Source organism: Falco cherrug, chromosome 12, assembly GCF_023634085.1.
Source record: "Falco cherrug isolate bFalChe1 chromosome 12, bFalChe1.pri, whole genome shotgun sequence".
Taxonomy (NCBI): Eukaryota; Metazoa; Chordata; class Aves; order Falconiformes; family Falconidae; genus Falco; species Falco cherrug.
The window spans coordinates 14425700-14448303 of record NC_073708.1 but is presented as its reverse complement, the minus strand read 5'-3'; the positions used below and the strand labels follow the sequence as shown (position 1 = coordinate 14448303).

The 22604-nt window shown below is 38.3% G+C and overlaps 2 protein-coding genes across 2 annotated transcripts in view; one reads left to right on the top strand and one right to left on the bottom strand.

The window, feature by feature from the left end:
* Positions 1-9459, top strand: part of PLPPR4 (phospholipid phosphatase related 4) — a 32955-nt gene extending 23496 nt beyond the window's left edge. Inside the window, exons 5-7 of the mRNA XM_055724440.1 lie at positions 1196-1253; positions 2514-2687; positions 4670-9459. Of these exons, the coding sequence (XP_055580415.1) occupies positions 1196-1253; positions 2514-2687; positions 4670-6007 (1570 nt within the window). The 3' untranslated portion in view covers positions 6008-9459. The remainder of the gene's footprint in view (positions 1-1195; positions 1254-2513; positions 2688-4669) is intronic.
* The window catches only part of PLPPR5 (phospholipid phosphatase related 5), a 232785-nt gene that overhangs the window by 130335 nt on the left and 79846 nt on the right, over positions 1-22604 (bottom strand). The window contains exon 4 of the mRNA XM_055724447.1: positions 1572-1743. Coding sequence (XP_055580422.1) covers positions 1572-1574 — 3 coding nt within the window. The 5' untranslated portion in view covers positions 1575-1743. The remainder of the gene's footprint in view (positions 1-1571; positions 1744-22604) is intronic.

Below are 22604 nucleotides of genomic sequence, written 5' to 3'. Positions count from 1 at the left end.
CATACCCGTCTTCCCCAAGACAGCCAGCACATTACATTGCATGTCCATGCCATTTTAAGGGGATAAATGCACAGATAAAAACTGTTATACATCTTCACTGCATCTTACTCACTTCTAGAGCTCAGAAGTTTTTAGGTCTTCTACAAGCTATGAACTACATGTCCACCATAAAACAGCTGAAGCCACCCCCAGCTAAATTTTTCCCTCTGCTGTGTAAAAATCTCTCCTTCAAGTTCCCGTCAATTTTCTTTTGTTGTTTTTAGAGGATTGACATGGTTCTATAAGAGGGATAATACTAAAATGTTAGAGGGCCTTATGTGATTGTTCTGTGTAGCTGCTACTTACACAAAACCTCCTTTTCCTGGTCAGAGAAGTAGAAGCTAAGCTGTCACTTTTAGTTTTCTTATCTGTAGTTTGTGACTCAAGACCCAATCTGTATCATCCAAGTCCCCATATTTTCAATGGCAGCAGAAGGCCCCCAGCAATTTTCAGAATAGACCTGATATTCCCCACTGTCTCACACAGTTTGGACACATTTTCATTTACCCTTTTGTTCTGGGCTTCAGAAAAGGAGGGGCCCAGTAACTCTTCAAATGCCCTCCCCAGTTCTTGTGCTCCATCCTATCATGTTACAAAGTGCTGAAATCTAAAAAACAAACTTGAAGACATAGCAAATAAAGATGTAGCTTGCCTCCCTCCAAGAATAACGTTACCCTCCCATTATTAAAGCAACAAAGCAGGGGCACAAAGATGATGAATTCAGCTGCTGAAGTTAGGGCCTGATTATCAAAGTGTATGAGTCCTTACTCTGAAGAGAGTCAAAGTGAATTCAGTGAGAATAATAAGAAGATTAAACTTCAGGCATTAAATAAGTTGTATAATTATGTACTTACTGAAAAGTTATTATGGAAATTTATTTATAGAAATAAATATATACATATTTCTCTCAATCAAGCATTCAGTCTTTAGTTTGTTGACACTGTTCTCTCAGTACACTTTTCTTAGTACGCAAAAAGAATTTCAGGCTAAATATTTACTTCAAAATGAAGGCATTTCATTAACATTGGTCCTTTCTCAAGATTATAGAAGAGAAATTTAGAAATTAAATGACTGTCCACCCAGTGTTTTTTTGAAGTGAACACTAGCGCAGTGTATTTGAACTGAGAAACATAATTTGAGTGTCCTTCCTTGGCAGAAAGTCATTCCCTTCTCAACATGCCACCCTGGCAGCCTTTGCAGCAGTGTACATTTCGGTGAGTAACCAACTCTGTTCATTTTCATTTATATAAAACTCAAGTTAGAAAGTAATTTGCTATATATTGTAAAGTGATGTGTTGCCTGGATATCCCGTATAGATGTAAGTTTCTATCCTCCTAGCCTTAAAGCAAAATAAAACTACTAACAGCTAAAATAAAAGCAGCTCTATTAAGAACACAGAAAAGATTAAACTGCTTTATGTCCTTTGTTAAGAAGCAATAGAAAGTGTAATGTTAAGGTATATTTGATGCCTCATATTATTCACATATAAAATGCCATGCTTATCTGTCTTACAGGGTGATATTATAACTTACCATTCAAATTAACCTTCTGCCTTTTCTTTATTGCTGTATTCACTTGACTCGCTGCTTTTAAACTTGAGGCATTAAGGAACAAACATTTATGTGGTGTAGTTTCATTTGACCTCCATAGAATTGCAGTATGGATGAACTGGCACAATGACTTCCAGAGGCCTCCAAGGTGCTACTGCAAAGCAAGTGAATAAAAACCATCAGTAACCAGCAGAGAATTGTAGGACATGCTGCAATGATCACAGCTGATTTTCCACATTTGACCAATGACATTTATTCAGTATGGGCTACAATGTTTGTATGAGTGACCACTTACTTGAGGTTTTTAAAAAAACTGAATTCCATCACTCATGCTGTGAAAATCAGAGGAAAAAAATAACAATTAATCAAATTACATAATGGAATTGTGCATGTACTAGGAGCTTGCCAGTATTTATTCTGCCCAGTGAAAGGCCAAAATTTAGAATAATACTGATAAACCACCTCCACTTAATTATTGTGACCTCCCTGACATCATGGCCCCCTGTTGAGAAATGGCTCTCTAAAGCATCTGGGGTGGTAGCTTTTGTTACAACAGGTTATTGCTTTCATCTGGCATGACAGCTGGCTTCTATATTTCAGAAGCAGTGGCTCCTTAGTCACATTTACAGAGCATTTAGGCTCTGACTGTGAACAGTATTTAGGTATAAAATCCCTGTCCTAACTGATGTCAATAAGCAATGCCTGCCTATATTTCTGGAAATCCATTCCTTGTGATTTCAGATTTTTCTATAGCAAGCAAGCAAATTTTAACAGAGCTGTAAAATAAAATTAAACTGATTATTTGCAATATTACTGTGTAATAGTGATTTATGTGTGAAAGAAACTTTGAATGTGAGAAATTAATGTCCTCTTAGGTAAATTTAAGTTTCTTCAACTGCTTCTTCATTTCTTTCTTTTTTCAAGATGTACTTCAATTCTACGTTAACAGACTCCTCAAAACTTCTGAAACCACTCTTGGTCTTTGCTTTTATCATCTGTGGAATTATATGTGGTCTGACTCGTATCACCCAGTATAAGAATCATCCAGTTGATGTTTACTGTGGCTTTCTCATAGGAGGAGGAATTGCTCTCTATTTGGTAAATAAAATATGCATGTAGTTAAAGTTTTAGCAAATAAAAATGATAAGGCTGTAAAAGTACTGGTATTTTTTATGAAAACCTTTCATCATGGTCACATGCTATAATTAAAAATATAGTCAAAATGTGTTGAAAAGGATGATGTTAGGGGTAATCACTTTAAAAGTAAACAGGGAAAAGCAAATATGTATTTAAATTTGAAGTGCAATAACAGTGCCTGAAGTGGTATATGATCATCTGGCATTGTATACAGAAACAGCTCTAACATTATGTGCTTCATTAAATACTTAAAGATGCTAATCTTTTCTACACCACACTTAACAACCAAAACACAGGAAAAATATTGGATTAATTGGTATTTATTGCCAGCCTGAGTTTATTTGCCAATGTTAGCTTTATGATCTCAAAAAAATGCTTGAATTAATATGCAGCTACTCAGGTGAGTAAATTGCTGAACCTGCAAGAAATCAAAGGCAATATTACACCCTTGTGATACTCTAGAGCTCTTGGGGAAATTATGGATGGGATATGGGATGCACAAGGCAGGTTATTCCCATGCTTTTCCTCTGTACGGGGCTGAAACAGATGGAGCAACTTGGAAGGGTCCTGTAAGGGAGTATGTAGGATAGGCCTGTTTGCATCTGTCAGTAGGAAGGTCACCAACCATTTGCTTTTGCTTGCTGCTCTTTATATCTCCAACACGACTGTTGCTGCATTCAGCACAGTGCCAACCCAGGTGCCTGTGAGCAATCAGGAACTTCTACTGACAGTATTTTTGCTCCAGTGTGTGCAGGTGAACAGAAGGTGCTTTTAATAGCCAGTGGGATGATTCTGACCCCCAAGAAATCAATGATTAATTTTAGTATAATCCTAAAATAAGTTCATGTTGTATCCCCCTTTTTTGTGTGATGAGATAAGGTACATGCAGATGGTCTACAAAGGTGACCAGGGGAAAAATGGAAAAACAGCAACTAGGATGGATAATAGAAATCGCACAAGCTACTAAAATCAGTTTCTATGATTGCACTGTGAGCAGAAAGGCACTTTGTTAAGAATATTATTTCAAATGATTAAGCTGTTGTAGATTCTCATAAATGGAGCTGTTGTTCCCATGATTGAAATCCACAAACAAGTATGCTCTTTGTTAGGTCTCCTCCATATAGTGTTGCATGACAACATACATCAGAGAGTACATTGTCCTGGATACACAGTATCCAGTAAATCTGCCCTGAAAACTACACACAAATAAGAGGAAGGGGAGGAGAAATAACATGAAACTACAAATAACTCTGAAAGGAGTGTAAAGAACAAGTAACCTAAGTGATTGAGCCAGGCACTTGACCCTTTCATGGAATATCCTTTCTCGGTAGAGTCCTTTTAAAATGACAGCATTTTACAGTGAGTGCTGAATAAGAAAATGTTGTGTAACTAAATCCTGTTACAGTTCTGCACATCTTGGAAAGCAATTGATTTAAAGTTGATAAATTGTTCTATCATGTAGATATTGTATTACATCATTATTATGCAGTAGAAAGGGCAGAATCACAGAGCAGAGAACAGTTCAAGCTGTAAAAGATTCAGTAAATCAGAGCAGACAGCAATGTAGCTGTAAAATGGAGAAGACTGCAAACATTTATTTTGTTATTTTCGTAACAGAACATTCTTTCTTCAGCTGTATCTGTTGCTTTATAAAAAGAAGAAAACTGAAGGAGGCTAAATTCCTCAACTATTTACTGCTGTGAACTATTTGCCCTAGTTATCCTGCTGGGACTACTTCATACATCTCTAGATGTACCAGTTTGAGGACAGAATTTGGAATAAGGATATACTGGTGAGGGAAGGAAAGTGAGCATACCCTGCCAATTAAGCTGGACTAATTCTATCACTCAATACTTATTTAAAGGCAGAAGAATATAATTAAAATACCTTAAAATGTCCCTTTTTTCCATAACTGATTGTTGATGCTTCTGTTCAAATACCAGGGCTTGTATGCTGTGGGGAACTTCTTACCAAGTGACGAGAATGTGCTTCACCCAAATTTTCACAGAGAACCGCTAAGGTCTTTGACAGACCTCAGTCAAGATGCCAACAGAATCCTGCCAGGTAAAAATGGTAGCAGCAGTGATGGCATTGTCTCTCACCGTACAGAAAGTATCCTGAATAGAAACCACAGAGAATCAGGGTCTCTGACCAATATCAAGAGAGCGAATGCTGATGTAGAAATAATAACACCACGAAGCCCAATGGGAAAGGAAAATATGGTTACTTTCAGCAACACTTTGCCGAGGGTCAACACACCATCCTTGGAAGATCCAGCAAGACGAAATGCAACAATACATGCATCAATGGATTCTGCCCGTTCCAAACAGCTGCTTTCCCAGTGGAAGAACAAGAATGAAAGTCGAAAATTGTCACTGCAAGTAATAGAGACTGAATCTGGCCAGTCACCACCAAGGGCTATTGAAATGAGGTCAAGCTCAGAACCCTCCAGAGTGGGTGTAAACGGTGATCATCATGGCCCCACTAGCCAATACCTGAAAATTCAACCTGGCAGTGTACCAGGTTGTAACAACTCAGGTCTTTCTGGCGGGCCAAGGGTCTCTATTCAGTCACGTCCTGGCTCATCCCAGCTAGTGCATATTCCTGAAGAGACTCAGGAGAACATCAACACATCACCCAAAAGCAGTTCAGCTAGAGCTAAATGGCTAAAAGCTGCTGAGAAGAGTGTTGCATGTAGAAGCAATAGCCAGCCAAGAATCATGCAAGTAATAGCCATGTCTAAGCAACAAGGAGTGCTTCAGGGCAGTCCAAAGAGTTCAGAGGGGAGCACAGTCACCTGTACAGGAGCCATCAGATATAAAACCTTGACAGACCATGAGCCAAGTAGCATTGTCAGAGTTGAGGCCCATCCAGAAAATAACAGACCTGTAATTCAGATGCCATCAGAAGGTGAAGGAAGTGGGTCATGGAAATGGAAAGGTCCTGAAAAAGTCACCCTTCGTCAGACATATGAGCTAAATGATCTTAACAGAGACTCTGAAAGCTGTGACTCGTTAAAAGACAGTTATGGGTCAGGTGACAGGAAAAGGAGCAACATAGATAACAGTGAGCATCACCACCATGGAATCACTACAATAAGAGTCACGCCAGTGGAGGGAAGTGAGATTGGCTCAGAGACTCTTTCTATTTCTTCTAGCCGGGACTCAACACTTCGAAGAAAAGGTAACATCATTTTAATCCCTGAGAGAGGAAGCAGTCCAGAGAACACCAGAAACATCTTCTATAAAGGCACATCCCCCACACGAGCATATAAGGAATGAGAGGAGACATATCAGCTGGTCCATACCACCACAAAGCAATCACACCTTGACACAGGTTCTGCTCTCTTTGTTTTGAGCTGATATTTACCTTTGATGTGCCAAATTATTGACTAACAGCTCAACTGTTGTTGAATACTGCTGATGTGCAAAGTGTGTAAGCCTGTGGAAAGCATGTGGTGGGGGGAAAAGCACAATGCCAGAACCTAATTAATGTGAAAAATTTTCATGCAACTTGTTTCTTCAGACTCAAAATGTTTATCTGAGGGTGATGATGTCAATCAAAACAATGGTCTTGAACACAGACACTTTATTTCCTGAATGTGCCAACTTTTTATTTTATATGTGTCCAAAATTGACTGATTTTTTCACAGCAAAGGCTGTATCAGTGGTATATATTCACCTTTGCAGAATTTGCACCAAATCTTTAATACAGGATGGTGCTGATGATAACTTTACATGTTTTGAAAAATCGCATACTTATTAGACTCTACAAACACATGATGTATTGATGTGCAGTTACTTTAAAAGTAATATCGCTAATACTATGATGATGCTGGCTGCATTCATTTAGCGTAGGAAATATTTACAGCTTTGTTATAGTGGATCTGTCACATTCAAAGATTGCAAAGGTTTTGTGTAGTTCTTTAAGATGTCTACTGCAACAAAAAATATGTGGGTGACATTCCATTAGAATGGAATAACTATTTTGAATAGTTTTGCTGCTACTGCTCAACTTTTGTTTAAGAACAGGTGCTACTAATGAAGAGGCTGCTTCTTAGTGGGCTAACTTGTAGAATTATTTTAAATTATGTTTTTAAGGGGTCTTTTAAAGTGCTACAAGTAATCCAGATTTTACATTTTTAAACCTCTTATTCTGTCCTTCAGCAACCCTTCAATTTTTCTATTGGTTTTTAACCATACAATGCAGGACACCAATAACTGCAAGATGTGCAAAAGTGAAAGGTGAGCCATGAGTAAATACAAATAAATGGCCACTTTCCTGACCAGCTTCCAAGGAGACAGTAATTAATGTCATAGCTCACACTTAGAAGCAGTCATTCACCTCACTTGCTTAGTATGCCACAAGAACAATCACAAGTTTCACCCCAGTCACCATCATTTAGAGGATTTATGCTTTGCTTTAAAAATTGAATGCCTTGGTATTGCAGAATCACTGAATGAGTGTTACATTGTGCCACTGCTACTGGTCACCTCCCTTGACACACCTTCCAGAGCCTTCTTAAGCATGATATTTTTCCCCACCGCTGCCACTTAAGAATATGAAGGGTCTCTGCACCTGAGAGAGCATGAATTATTTTAGCAAATTGAGCTTCAAATATAACAAAAGAACTTGCCTGCTAAAAATCTCTGTTGCCAAAAAATTGTTGAAAGGATAAGCTCTGAAAGGAATAAACATAGCATGTCCTGGGCATGCTAGAAGAAATGCCTCATTACATTTGGTTCTGACTTAACTTAAACCATAGAGGAAGCCAGGAGCAGTGCTTGCCCAGTGCAGCTCTGCATTCTCTCCTAGATTACTTCCACCTGAAAGAGAATTACTATTAGACACCTCCCAGCTCCCCTGCTAGGAGGGGGAGGGAATAGTTTAGCAATCTCCTCACTAAGTAGTATCAGATTAGGTCTGTTCTCTGGCTTCTTGAGATGAGTGTTTGCTCTAAGTCCTCTTCTGATTTAGAGTGTCAGATACATACTACGTAGCCAGAACCTGTCTACAGACCCTACCCCACGGTACTCTGAGGAAAAGTGCACCCTACCCCAGCCAAGTAGGAAGTAGAAAGGAGAATCATCTCATCCCAAGAAAATAAAATAGCACAACACACACAAACCAAAAAAAAAACCAAAAACCCCACCCCCCAAAAACCTCAAAACCAAAACAAAATCCAAAATCCAACACCAATCCCAAGTAATTTCAGAAGCATGAGGATGTTTTTTGCTAATCTGTGTAGAAGAAGGGATTCAGCGTCAATAGAAAGCTTTATATACCTTCCCAGTTATACAGGTGCTCCAGGCTTAGTTAGTGCTGTCAGCCAACCCTGTCAAGCAATGCTTCCCTCACCTACCTATCACCCAGTGCTGTGGAAGAGCGTTGGTCCATAGGGAAATGACCACTCTTTTCCTGCTAGTAATAGAAGATGACCCCATCATATATTTGATGATTGGGAGGAAGTATTCTGCAGGTTACATGTAAGAAGCTAACCAGTAGGGTTGCAGCATATTGTGAATGTTAAAGGCACAATATGTTGAAGACACACTTTAAGGTACATGAGCTGGGAAAAATAATCATAGATGCCAGGGGAAAAGAAAAAAAAAAAAAAAAAAAAAGAGTAATTTTTTAGAAATATGATCTCAGACTCTAGTATTTACAAGTCAGGATGTGCTTTTTCTTTTTAAAAGGATGAATCTTTAGTCCTTGGTATTTAATATAAAATTTTGTACAAGACTCCTAGGAATTACAAACACTTGGATAGTCATGAACAAAACCCTTTGGATTTAGTTTAGTCTAGGTACATGATAAAGCAGGTAGGATTAGCTTTAAAGGAATGGGTAAGACACAATCACTGTTGGCCTATCAATGCAGGGAAATAAGATGCAATCGTTTGTTAGTTTGTAAGTGCAGGGAAAAAGAACATAAGTAGATGAACCTGGAAATAAAGGAAAATTGAAATGCAGAATAATGGCAATAAAGCAAAGATTAGAAAATGTTCCCTCTGGCAATTTGGCTGTTTTGGAAACAGCAGGATTCCTGGTGGGAGTGTTTGTTCTTTATTCCTTGGTTTTAGTCAGATATATATTGGCATATGTGTTGCTTTTATTACTCTAAAACTTGCTGCATTATTTCAAGTGCAGTGTGATATTTTTCCTAAGGTTTCCTATTTCTTAACAAAAGATTTTAAAGCTCTTGTGTAATCATTGAAATTGTGTTCTTTACATAAATATTGATATATTCTTTTTTACTCAAAGTGCCAAAGGCTACTGTTTTTAATAATGGCTTATCAAATTATATTACGTTAGAGAGCAGAAATGTAATAATATATACATTGGAACTCAGACCTCTGCATGTATATTTGATAACGAGCCTTTTGTAAAATTACTCTTTGTTTACATTCCACTGATACCTTAATTTAAAATTAATCAAATAAATTGACAGGTGACATCTTCTTAGTGTTCTGATTTTCTTACTTGCTAACAGGCACGAATTTCTTTGTTAGGCTGTGCTTTACTGAGAAAAGAAAATACTCAAAAATAAAATATGTTTTTAAATGAGAATTCTCTATATAAAGTATTGTGTTTAATAAAATGTTATGCAATGTTTTCAAATGGAAAAAAATTTGTAAATTGCTATAAATGTATTTTGTTAAATAAGTACAGATCAATGCTACTGTGTGAGTTTATTGTGCTAACATCATGAAAATAAAGATAAAATTCTTCATTGATGTTCAGTCCTCTCTGTGGTGAAGCAAAGTTTCTTTCCCCACCAAATTATTTTTCAATGTTAGCTATCTCATGACATGTAAAAGTGTTCATCAGTGGGAAACCTCAAGACCTTGTGTAGTTGTAAGAAGTCATGAGGAGCAGTGCCCAAACAAGCTTGTCTCTATCCAAAAAACATTTTACAAAAAAAGAAAGCAAGTAAGTTGGGATGTTTAGGCCATGTGAGGACACTTCTGCTAGATCATTCTGCAGGACCAGCTGCATTGCTAAGCCTGTAATGCCTCTAAGCCACCTTGCTAGTGTTGGGTAGAGCTGCCAGATGTGGTAAGGCCCACCTTGGATTTGTGAATGAGAACAGGGCAAATACCAGGAGCAAATCTGAGAGGAACGGCTCTCTTCAGGGAAGGAAGTTAGGATGCAGGAGTCATCAGGTGACATACACCTTTTGCTGGCAATAGTGAAAAACGTTATGTGTAGCAGCACACTGTCAAAAGCACTGTCTTATCTAGAATCCACACAAGGGATGTCAACAGCAAACATTGTTTCCAAGCCTGTCTTGAAACACGCTGATAACAGGGCAACAGCAGGGATGCAGGTGCCCGGGATGGAAGACACTGCTGTAACTGAGGCAAGCATGGACATTGCCAATGGCATAATAAGGACCACAGGGACTAGTAGGGCTTTGCAATGCACAGCAGCAAAGCAAAGTGACTCCAAGCAGCTTTCCAGCACACGTGCCTGGGCCTTTGTGCAGGCTGCCACTTTGTAGTTGTGTGTCCTAGCAGGTGACCTGCCTCGGCTGGGGTGGTGGAGGGACTGGGCAGCTGATGGCACTGCTGGCTGCAGCCAGGCACCACGCTGCTGAGTGGTACAACATCATACATGTGCCATACTCCCAGTGAAGGCATGCTGGGGTTGACTTTTGCCACCCCAAGCTGTGATGCAGATCTGGGTCATTTGGTAATTCCTGTCCCAGGACCTTCCTGACCATTTAAGATGGGGGCCCTCAGGCAAAAGAGAATTGGAAAACAGTGATACTGCTCCCTCTGTGGCGACTGAAGGAGCTGTCTGCTTGTGGGTGGGGCTGAAGAATGTCCTGACCCCACTGCATGAGTAGCTGGTTCCAGGAGAGGCCTCTCCTTTGGCCAGCAGCAGATGCTAGTGTGGCAGCCACAGCAGTAGACTGTCTTGAATGAATCTGTGTGAAGCGTGAGGGCTGGGGACCAAGGTTATGGTGTCCCACCCTCTAGGACATGTATTGGTAGCCTGGGAAAGCTACAGGCAGCAACAGCCCAGGTATGGCTCAGAGAGACACTAGGAACGAGTGCAAGAGTAAAACAGATCCTGTTAGGGTATGACTGCTGAAAGGTGACATCTAATACAAATCTGATGAGTTCTCCTCTGGGAATGGCCGCTTCCATGGACTACAGAGGGACCTAGACAATTAGTTCAAACATTTTAATAGGCACATTTCAAACATCTAAAAGTTAGGCTAAAAAATGAAGTCCCCCTCTGAAAGGTACCATTGATGTAAAGGTTCTATTATAAAACTTTGTCTAAGATGAGAAATTACCTCTATGGCAAACCTTGTCTTACTCTCAGACCATTCTGGCTACAGCAACACTGTCACTAAATTAAGAGCTCACTGATCCAGATTGATGACTGTATCTAATCATACAAAGGAGTTTTCAAAAGTATGAAGGATTAAACTGAAACTTAAATCTATTTTGTGCTGCATTTTAAAAGAGCTTCAGAGGTCTTGATATAAGAAGCCATAATTATACCGTAATCAGTTTGGTATAGATTTATGAAGACCTTTTATATGACAGATCAGTGCACAGCTAATTTGGCAGGAACATTTTAAAGGCAATACTGGCTCATAAAATTGTGAGTAAAATGTCTTCACAAACCTGATAGCACAGAATGTATCAAGCATTGGACAAAATTAACAAGTGTGCCCATACTGCACATTCAAAACGAAAGTAAGGGAACTCCCCAGCTGCATAGATGTGCCTACACATGCACTCCTAAAACAAAGTTAATGTGTTCAAGCCAGGCTTTAGAAAGAGAAAGCTAACCAGATTATTTAAATTGAGAAACAAATTGTGGCAAGGCTGCAAATACTCTCTCTAAAATTTTCCTGCTTTGTCTGCAATAATCTCTCCAGGCATTCCAAATATGCATGAAGACATCATTTGGTTATACCTCCCATGGAAGAAATCTGTTCCTCGAGTGGTTTTGCCATGAAAGATAACAGCAAACTTGCACATTCCATGGCTTTACCAGCATAGATTTGCTACAAAAAAAGTAACAGCTAAGAAACCATCCAGAACTCAAGCAAGTCTGCTCAGACCTAGAAAGCACCTCTTACGTTTGAAGAAAGAAAAAAAAAACCCCAACACTTTTTTTTTCCTTTTTTTCTTCTTTTTATTTTCCTCCCAGAAAAATCTCCCTACCTTCAAAGGCCAACTGTCATTCAGCTTTTTCCACCTGTATTACATTTTCCAGTGATGAGAGTCATGGGGATTTGTGGATCTGTCAAGTCTCTGCAGCTACTAAATGATGCATAAGGGAAAGCTCTGCTCTCTCACCAAATCATTCAGAGGAGACGAGCATATCTGGGTGTAATGTAATCAACAGAATTTGATTCTTTACCTATTTCTGGTCCTGCTTCAAGCCGGATTACAATGTCTGTTTCTACACTGTACTGGAGCCAGAAAACTAGCTCTGCTATGAGAATAACACCACACAATTGGGATCAATAGCTTTGCTTATTTTCACCTGTAAAGTATATGACAACATAATATAAATTATTATATTTATATTATATAAATTAGGTATTATAGCTATTATTATAACATACATAAATTAGGTATTAAACAATACCTATATTTTAATTTTCCCAAAAACTAGCTATAATGTTGTTTTTCAATTAGCACAGCCTATGTTTATCAGAGTCCTCAGTAAGCATTCTTTTGGTGCCCTTTCATATACATATTCACATGTTGTTCATTGCCTGAGCTACATAATTTGCCCTGAGGGACAGTCACCCTGGAACTTATTTGCTTTAGACTGGAAGAGGTGTGGATACTTAGCAGAGTACCAGGTGTACACTTTTTCAGTAAAGCATCATCAAGGGCTGAAAATTTGTTCCCAGGCTCAAAAAAATTTTAGCTAAAATCTCTGGACGATATCAGTTGCAGTCTTCTCTGGTACTTATCTTTTTGTATGGCCTGAGACAATTATGTTCACTCTTGTCAGAGAGAGGAGTTTTCACAGAAGTTGTTCCAGCAACCTGTATCGCTTAACACTGAGAGCGTGCCAACCTGGTAAGGGAACAGTTGCAGGCTTCGGCCACTTCTAGGTTTTAGTTTCCTGAGAACTACGATGGGTCTGGCGCCCAATGAATGCCATGGTTACTACCAGAGACAATGAGGCTTCCACATTTTAATAATGAGCAGGAAAATGGAAGAGAAGCATGTTGTTCAAGTGAGCAGGACAGCTAAGACTCTATATATCACATTCTGCTTGGTAATACAGCACAAAAGCCCTGTGAGCTCTGAACACCTAACAGATTGCAGATTTGTCTAATCTGCTAAACTAAGACCATTGGAAGAGGTTTCTTAAAATGTTTTAATTTTTTATTAGATTTATGAAAGACTCCTCCTTTCACTAACCTTTTTTATGACACAAGTAGAAGAATTCAGGCACAAGGTAGCAAAAGGAAAGAAAAAAAATCTTATAATTTACCCAAGAAAAGAAAATTAGCTGGTAGAAAGTTCTAACAATGAGTCAGGAGAAAATCTGTTTTTTCCAAAATGGAAGTTTAAGCATCATTTAAGCACAAAATCATAATTTGTAAATTTGTATGTCATGTTTATCAAGCAGAGTAGGCAGATAATTAGTACAATCAGTGCTTTCTTAGTCCCTTTTCAATTATTCATCAAATAACTGAAGACTGGGTCACTGTAAAACAATTCATTGCCTCCATAGTTAAGATACAAAATGTGCCTAGTTTAAAAAGCTCCTCAAACTCTTGCCATTGGGAGGGGGCAGGGGAGGAACCGAAGGAACTGATGACAGCTTATTTTAATCTGTGAAGTGATACAAAATCTATATTAATACTTTATGAGATTCAAGGTTTAAAATTTGGAAAATTAAAGGAAGAAGACTAGCTAATTTAACACTGTCCATGGAACTAACACAACCAAAATATTTCAGAACTCGTGAGAGGAGAATATTGCCAGGTCAAGCTCACAGAGTGGATTTTTAGCAAGAATGGTGAGCTGGGCAGTAGCAGTTGTGTGTCTTTAAGCAGTGTTATAGTGTATATTGCTATAAAGGGAAACCTGTAGAGACACCTGGCAGGAGATCTGCTGCCGTAGAAACAAATGTAGATGCTGGATATACTGCATCATTGCTACACTAAGGACAAACCATGGATCAGCAGTGTTCCATGAACTGCCTCTAACCTGTTTTGTTCTGTAACTTAAAATCTGAAACAGGTACATGATGATCAATTATTATCTATAATGCAACGTATCTGCACAGACTTGCCATATTTTCTACCAGGACTTAATAACTAGTGGAAAACTGGACAAGAAAAACTCTAAGAAATTAAGGATTAGATATCACTCAGAAGCTTTAATCTGATGTCCAGAGTGCTTTGCATCCTCAGAAAAATGAAAAAAAAGAAAAAAGCTATAATGCCTGATCCTTCATTTCTTATCTAGGCAATACCCTTATAGCAGTGACAGGGTGCTTTACTTGTGCAGTTTTTGTGCCCGTTTCCCACAGACTGAAGTTCACATTCTACATTTCTAATGCAAGGCCATTTCTCTTATTCCAATCAATGGTACTTTCTTGTATATAAGGAATCCAACTGCCAGAACCATATACTGCAACACTGCACATCTCATCTTCTGCTATAGCCAGTCTTGTAAAGACTTACCAGCCTGTTTCACCTGAAGTGCAACTGCTTTATGTGGAATCAATGAACTTTCTGAACAAATAAAAATAAGCCACTGTCAAAATCACTGCAGAAGCTTGACTTTAAAGTTTACTTTTAGAAAAAAATGATAATGACAACAGTTCAAGGCTCCAATGTTATTTCTGTGCAGCCAGTATCCCATTATTCATAATTCTATAGTGAAGCACAAATATTTCTGCTTTAAAATTATGGCACCATGCAGCATTAGATTATCCAGAGACAGTTTAGCATTGATATATAGCTGATACATTGAATTCTGAGCCCACCTGATTCTCGCTTCCTTAAAAGGATTTGACTACATGAAACAAATTAGTAGGATAATTTACAGGGTGAGACATAATATCTGTTATGTGTATTGTATTTGGGGCACAAAGATGACATTTGGTAGATGTTATAATCTCCTGCAACTGTATTAATCTTTACTCAGTGCTGCCAGTTCCTGGTAGAATTCTGATGATATTACTTAAATGGAAAAAAAATAATATGTTTGAAAATTATTCAGTTTTACTGAATTCAGACTGAATTATTCAGTCTCTCTTCTGTGAGACCAAAATAAGGTGTTCCATTTGAATGCACTCCTACATGGATTTCACCGCATAATGGTACTCAGTGGCGGCAGCTTACATAGTAATGCTGCTTTGTATCAAAAATCATGAATTGACCTTATATAAACTGCAGTAATTTTTTTCCTGCATTAATGAAAAGATCTTTCATCCTTTCAGAACAGGAAATTCAACTAAATTAAGAAGCTATTAATCCAGCAGTTCAGATATTTGCAGCTTTTACACATCTCTAGTACCAATACCACAGAACAACCTATGCAAGCAGAAGCCTCTGGATATGAGTATCACAGATCTATCACGTTAAGCATGAAAGTGTTGAAAGTACTTTCAATCTATGTCTCTTTAAGAAGACATATACTTTCCAAATATGGAATCAATATGCATTTTTAGACATTTTGCTGAGCATCCAGTTGATTCTGGGGTCTCTTCACCTTGCTGAGAAAAAGACTGCCTTTTGGCTCAGCGGTGTTGGTCTCTGAGAACATACTATGCCACATCTCTATTGAATATATTGTCTCTGCACTGAACACAAAGTTGAAATCTATGAGTCTCCTGTTTCTAACTGCCTGAAAGGAACCTTATGAAAAAAAAGCTCTTGCATTTGGGTTGGCCTTGTTTCTACACCTTGAGAGTGCTTTGTATATACCAGAGTAATGAGTACTAATTAAGAAGGTGAGACAAATGGACAGATGGTTTGTATATTGTATGCTATTTCTTTTCAAACTGTCATCCACATCACCTTAAAAAAACCCCCACAAAACAGGTGAAGACCCAGTTATAATGAACAAGTTCCTTTAACTACCATAGTGAATGTTAAACATTTCTGCAGCCCTGTATGTTAGGTAACATAACCACTCAGTGTTCTCAGGATGTGAATTCCACTGAACTGACTGGAACCACATAAATATGGGGAAAATGTATACTGTCACACTGATGGATGGATTAAATTAATTTCTAAAATATTAAAAAAATAAAAAGAAATGTTCCCTTGAAATCACCAGAATTATTTGATAACTGCCAGTAAGAAATCAGATGACTATCCTTTGTATGACTACATGGAACATGTAGATTCATACAGGCTCAGCACAGTTCTGACTACTTGTTCCAGCATAAGTAGTCTGTGTGAGGCTTCAGGCTTTGAAAATTGTTAGCAATGAAATCTTGGGAAATAACAAACCTGGGGCAGTAGTAGTAGCAGGTGTCAGTGATTAACCAGCATGGAAATTGCTGACAAGCAATAGAAGAAGGACAAGAAGGGAAGACAACGAGGTCTGGAAACCTTTGCTGTCTCCAGTTTCTTCCATTTGCCTTTAGTGCTCTTAGAAAAGTGGAAATCCAGGTATTTCTTAAATTTTATAGTATGTAGTACTCTTCACCATAGCACTGATGCCATGTCCTAGTACCTTCCCTTCTTTTCACACAAAAACTACATCTCCATACAATAGGTGGTGTTTACCCATTTTTTCTTTTTACTGTATCATTACTTTTTTGTTAGATTGCACATGCTCTGGGAAGCACAATCTCTCCCTGTGTTTGTCAACACAGTGAGAAAGACAGTGATTGTAACCTATATAGATGGCCATAATATATTTGTCAAAAAGTGGCCCTAGATGCTAATCTCTGCCAAGCATTTATGTACTAACAGTCAGGACACCAGGGAAAGTACTGCATAACCCAACATAAACTGCTGTACTACAGCCCCCTGAGACAGTATTGGGCCTTACTGCATTGGCAATATGAATCACTAGCAGCATTATGCCCCATTCTCTACAGAAACAAAATCTGACACACACTTCTGGCAGGCTGATACTGCTTCAAGGTATCTATTTTTAATGCTCTCTATTCCTTATCTCCCTAGTAAGAAAGGGCAAAAAGTTTATACAGAAGGGAAGTGCAAATAATGTGCAGTACCCATCACATGTATCTTTCAAAACAGGAGAGTGTCTTCCAAAGCAGATCAAGCAATCAGCACTAACAAAATCATCAATGCAAGCAGGAACTAATTATTAACCCACACTAACAGATGAAAGCAGCAGCATGTCAGCTTTCCCCTCAGTGTTAAAATTCAAAACCTCAAAATGAGAAATGTTCTAGCTGGAACTTAGCAAATGTCCTAACCCTTTCTCACCAATCTGTCTTTCCTGCCCATCAAATCCAATTGACTGACAGGCAATTTGTATAAGCCTTTGTACTACGTAAGCTCCAGTAATTCCTTCTTTTAGAAAGCCTTTCATTCCTGCTCACTGTAAGAAGCAAAAAAAACGTGTCTGTGTGAAGAGAACACACTAAATTTGGCAGAAAGCAACCCATCAACTCCCATTAGCACTACTCTTGGGTATGGCAGCTGGGATGGGCCATAACTAGCCACTTTCTCATCATTTAACCTAACCTCTCAAGAGACAGTGATGAGATCTTATTGGCCCAATTAGCATCTAAGTCTTGTCAAACTATCTTATCTCAGACTTAGGCAAGATTGTTTGGACAGATGAAGCTACGAAGCTAAAAAATACTGAGAATGACACATTTTATGACATGAATTGGCCATTTCTTCAAGGAAGAGGAAGGATTATTTCTCTTACAATTTCCCTAGCAACAGAGAAAATCAGGGGTTCTTTTTCATTTATAGAAAAGCCTTGATTTTAGGATTGCTGGAAAATAGAAGCATCTGCTTATAACCAAAGCATCTTCTGAATAGCACAGGACTTTCAGTTAAAACCCTAAAAGCTTTATAGACCTTATGTCTTATTATAGCAATTATTTCGGATAAAAGGAAATTACAAAGCCTGAGGTATGCGAAGGCTTTCATCACACCATCTAGTGCTCACATTGTAATTCCTCCCTAGGAGAGAACTTGCTTGACAAATACTATAAATAGGACCCTACATAAGAGGATAAATAATTATTCATCTGCTGATAAATTCTGACAGATCGTCTTTCCTATGCAACTTGAATGAAAGACATAATCAGAAAGTCCTCAATCTGTTAATGGGCAAATTGCACTCTAAATCCAAACTACCTTGAAAAATCCTGAAAGCTTTGAAATGTTGATTTACATTTTTCTCTTTATTAGTGGCGTAGTATCACTGAACTCTAAGCATCATATTGACATAGGATTTGGGGGGTGGGGGGCTGGTATTTGTATGGGGTTTTTTACTTCTTCACTCTGTTAATGTTTAGTAGAGTTATTTTCATTCCCACTAAATTCAGCCTAAATTCTCAAGCATTGCTTTTTGTCATGGAGGCTGGCCACTGTCTTCGGTTGAGACAGAGAGTTAAAATGGTTGATAATTAATTAATTAAATCAACATACAAACCCCAGATTTTCTTACCAACTGTTACGCTTGCTCTTTAGTCAGTCATCTGTCTATTTCAAATGGACAAGCAGGTAACATTGGAGAAAATAACAAAAAAAATTCTGCAACTTCCATATAATCCCATTATATAGTGATTGCTCAAGTCTCCCAACTAAGAATTTCAGCTAGTCCCTTTCCTTAAAGAGACTGAAGAAATTTTTAGGCAAGGCAGTTGGGTGACTATACAAGTATATGCCATTAAATAGAGTCTAGAAATGGAAACAGATACCATCTCCACAGCTTCTTTGCTCTGTCCTGCCCATTTGCAGAGAGAGAAGGTGACTAGTGCAGGAGATGAATGAGAGAACTATTTCTTCTTTTCCACCAGACCAATTATTTTTAGAATCACTGTGCTGCTGACAGTTTGGAGCCTGCTATGATAGCAGATCTGAAAAACCAGAATAACACACCTCTAGTGTACAAAAGCATAATGCTTTTTAAAAGATTTAAAAATACAGGAATGCATAACAACTTGTCTTCCAAAATTCTTCCACTGAAGCCATGAGGCAAAAAAAAAGTAATAAAGGTTTTAACTATGTGATATGGCCACATTTTTCAGATATTTATAGATATTTTGTGGAACGGTGTAGGGTTGTTTTTTCTTCTATTTTTGCCGCTGAGATGAAACATTTAAAATAAAATTATAATACTTCACATTCAAAATGAACCCTCCATGCCAGATCTCTGAAGAATAATGATGCTAAAAATAAAACGTTACCAGGGAAACTGAATGGAACAGAAATTAGCAATAGGGCCTGATCTAAAGCCACTGAAATAAATGAGAACAGCATCAAGCTACACTGAAAAAAAAAATCTGCATTCCAGGATTTCCTCCTTTCACATTTTAGTGGCTTCTGTTACATGCTTATGAAGTTTGAGCTGAAATAACACATAACTTGTCAATAGAATACAGGTTTCTAAGATTCACTGTGCTGGGTACTGTGAATTCAGCAACAGGAGCTTTTGCACAGGCATTTTTAAGAGGACTCTGGCCTGGTTTTGTTCCCTTGTCCTTCAAGGATACAGACTTGAAACAGCTAATATACTTCAACTGTGGAAATACTAGAAAAGAGCAGAGAAGGAGACAATATAGCTGACTGCATGGGAAACCTGCAAGGTCAGCCTGGACATGAACAAACGCGATGACAGGTGGCAGGCACAGGTAACTTGGCATCCCAGAATGACCAAGGAGAATACATGGCTCACGATAGAAGAAAGGGGGCAGCTGGTTGTATAACTGGTTCAGCAAGAACGAAGAAAAGGAAGTTACTTCACAGGAAGGAGGAAGGACAGTGAAGTCCAAGTTTCAGTGCTCGGAATGAGGCAGACACTGCAAAGGAATTTCAGCTATAAAATGGTCAGTGTTTCCACATCAATGGAAAGAAAGCAACAAAGATAAAAAGACAAACTGGTTCAATTTGCTCTCAGAACTAAACGGTATCGTCCTTGAGAACATTATTTACTAACTTTTTGTGTCATTGACAGCCGCTGTTATTAATTACTTGGCTAATAGTTTCTGGTCCTGGGGACATAGGCCATAACTGCTATTTTGGGGAGGCAGAACATGAAAATTGGGAAAAATCCTATTGAATAAATTCGACCTCACTTTGTTCCATCAGTAACAGAAGGGCACAGCTGAACGTTAATGCTCTCAGGACCCCCAAACCTGTATTTTTACAGCACTAGGCCAAACATACAGATCTTATACAAAAGTGGCATGTGTTAAAATCCCCATCACTGTCTTACAATAAAGCCAAAAGCCCAGATGCAATCTTTGTACAGGAGCCACTCCAGCAGCAGCCCAACAGACCAAATATCTGTACATGTAAGTAACATTATTGCAGTCTATGGAAATACTTATATAATTACGCCCACACTGATGTAATCAAGATTCTGTGACAGAGACCTGTTCTTGGATGCCATATTACTGCCTATAACTGGTTAGTTCTGTCTTTTTATTCCGTACTAGTTTTTGTAGTGGTATTTCCATTTTACTTTGTACAGGCAAAGGCAGAGGACTACTTCAGCCATAAGCATGTTACTGTTAAAGGGACAAGTATGATTTTGCCCAAGTAGTCTGCCTGCAGACTTCTAGAGGAGTTAAATCACCTTTCTTAAATACAGTTTCAAACTCAAAATAGGACTTATTTCACATAATTTGCCCTAAAATTTAGTTTTAAAGTGAGGGAGAATGTTGACATCTACCAAGCTGAAATAGACTTCCCATCCATTTCTTCATAAGCAGCTCAAAGGCTGGTTTATCTCTGTGTTCCAAATTTTCTGTTCCAAAGCCAGTCTCCCATTTAGGAGTCAGTCCTGGACTTCTATATAAGGTTATTGCAATTATTGCAATTACGATCCTTCAACAGCAAAACCTTTACTTTGTTAGTATCTCTGGTTATAAAAATAACCCCAAAATACAGCCCCTGGCATGACTTTTTTCAGCTGTTTTAAGGTCTTTATGTGGAGTGCTGAACAAGACTCTCAATATCTACTTAGTGCCAACTGGCTATAAGAGGTCCCCAAGCCTGGCCTGCACTGCACTGATTTTCCCCTTAGCTAAGAGCTAGTAACTCCAGCCAGTTTTACTTAACTAGAATTTCATCTGTTCTTTCACTTATATTAGCAAGTCCCATCTTATGTTTCTAGACCCCTTCTGAGAAAGCCAAAAGGTGGAAAATTATCCAGGATACATTTAATTAAGAGTCTAGATACTCTAATTTCAGCATACAGATATGAGTATAGAGTCACTTATCCCAAAGTAAAAAAATCCAAACTGATCTATTTCTGCATAGGTTAGTCTGCTGCTGTAAAATAGCCAATTAACTATTTTCAGACAGAAGACATTACTTCAAGATTAAATTATTTACAGAGAATTACAGACTTGCCATCTCTATCCCACATTTGCTAATTTTAGCACCAATCTGAATGTTACTTCCTCGCTTCAGCCCTGACTTCATTGTGGTATTGGTATTGGAGATCTCTGCCACAATACCCATTCCTACTCAGTGATGGCAGAAAGGTTCCCCTATTTGCACCAGTGCTCCCCAGTGGAAGAAATCTTGAAGTCTACATACTCCTTCAAAAGAATGAAAGCTTAATACTTACCAAAGTAACTACCTAAATACCTGTCTGCCCTGGAGCATCACAGTGTAACTCTGCATCCCTACACTCATTCTACCTAAACCCTAGAAATAAAAACACCAAAGAAAATCTGTACTGTCTATGATACTGATAGCTTCACACAAATCAAGCCAGTTCTGAACTCACAGAGGGCACACTGCCTGATAGGAGCACATTGCCACATATGAAAACAGACAAATTCCACATAGCAATGCCTATAGCATATTGCGTCTTCAAAGCACTGCTCTAGCAAAATTATTTGATGACCTTCCATGCTTTTTTAAGCCATTACTCATCAACTTAATGGTGGTTTTCACTCTTCCAATTAAAAAAAATAGAAGAGATGCAGAACTAACCACAGCAGATCACCAGCTAATACTGAAAAGCCTTAGGGAGCTTACCTAATTCAGAGTTCTGAATTCTGCTGAAGAAGTCACTATAACCTGCTATACAGAGAAGAGAACAGCAGCTTTAACTGGCAGTGCAGAAAGATATTGGCACATGATAAAAGTTTGAAGGGCAACTTTTTCTGCAAAGAAATTTTCCTTTTTGATGAAAATTCTAAAAATATTAACTCCTTTCAACCTAAAACAATCATTAAAATATAAAGAGGTAAAAAACAAGCTAACTGGGCAGAAACTTCTGGATTTAGCCTCATCTTTCTTTTCACTAATCCCTCTGCCTGTGACACTTGCAAGAAATCCACCAGCTTAAAACCCTAGACTGGGACAAAGAAAGGCAAAAAAAAGAACCACAGCAATAAAAAACTCATAGGAACATAGATTTGACAGAAAGCTGTACATCTTCAAGTCTAGGTTGCTTGCAAAAGAAAACACCCATGAAACAAATGTTTAGCTCTGGCATTTATGGCATAGAAAAATTAAATAAAATATATTCAACATTATGCAGTGAGACACAAACATATGAGAGAATGAGCACTGAAGTACAGTAAGACAAGCAGCAGCATCTGAAGCATCAGACAGGTAGAGACTAATTTCCCATTCAAGTAATTATAATACATAGGTGCATCACATGGCAAGTATTTTGGTATTGCTCATTAGTATTGCTTAACTCACCAGAGTTATCTGCATTTGATTTGTCTGTTTCAAGCCTTA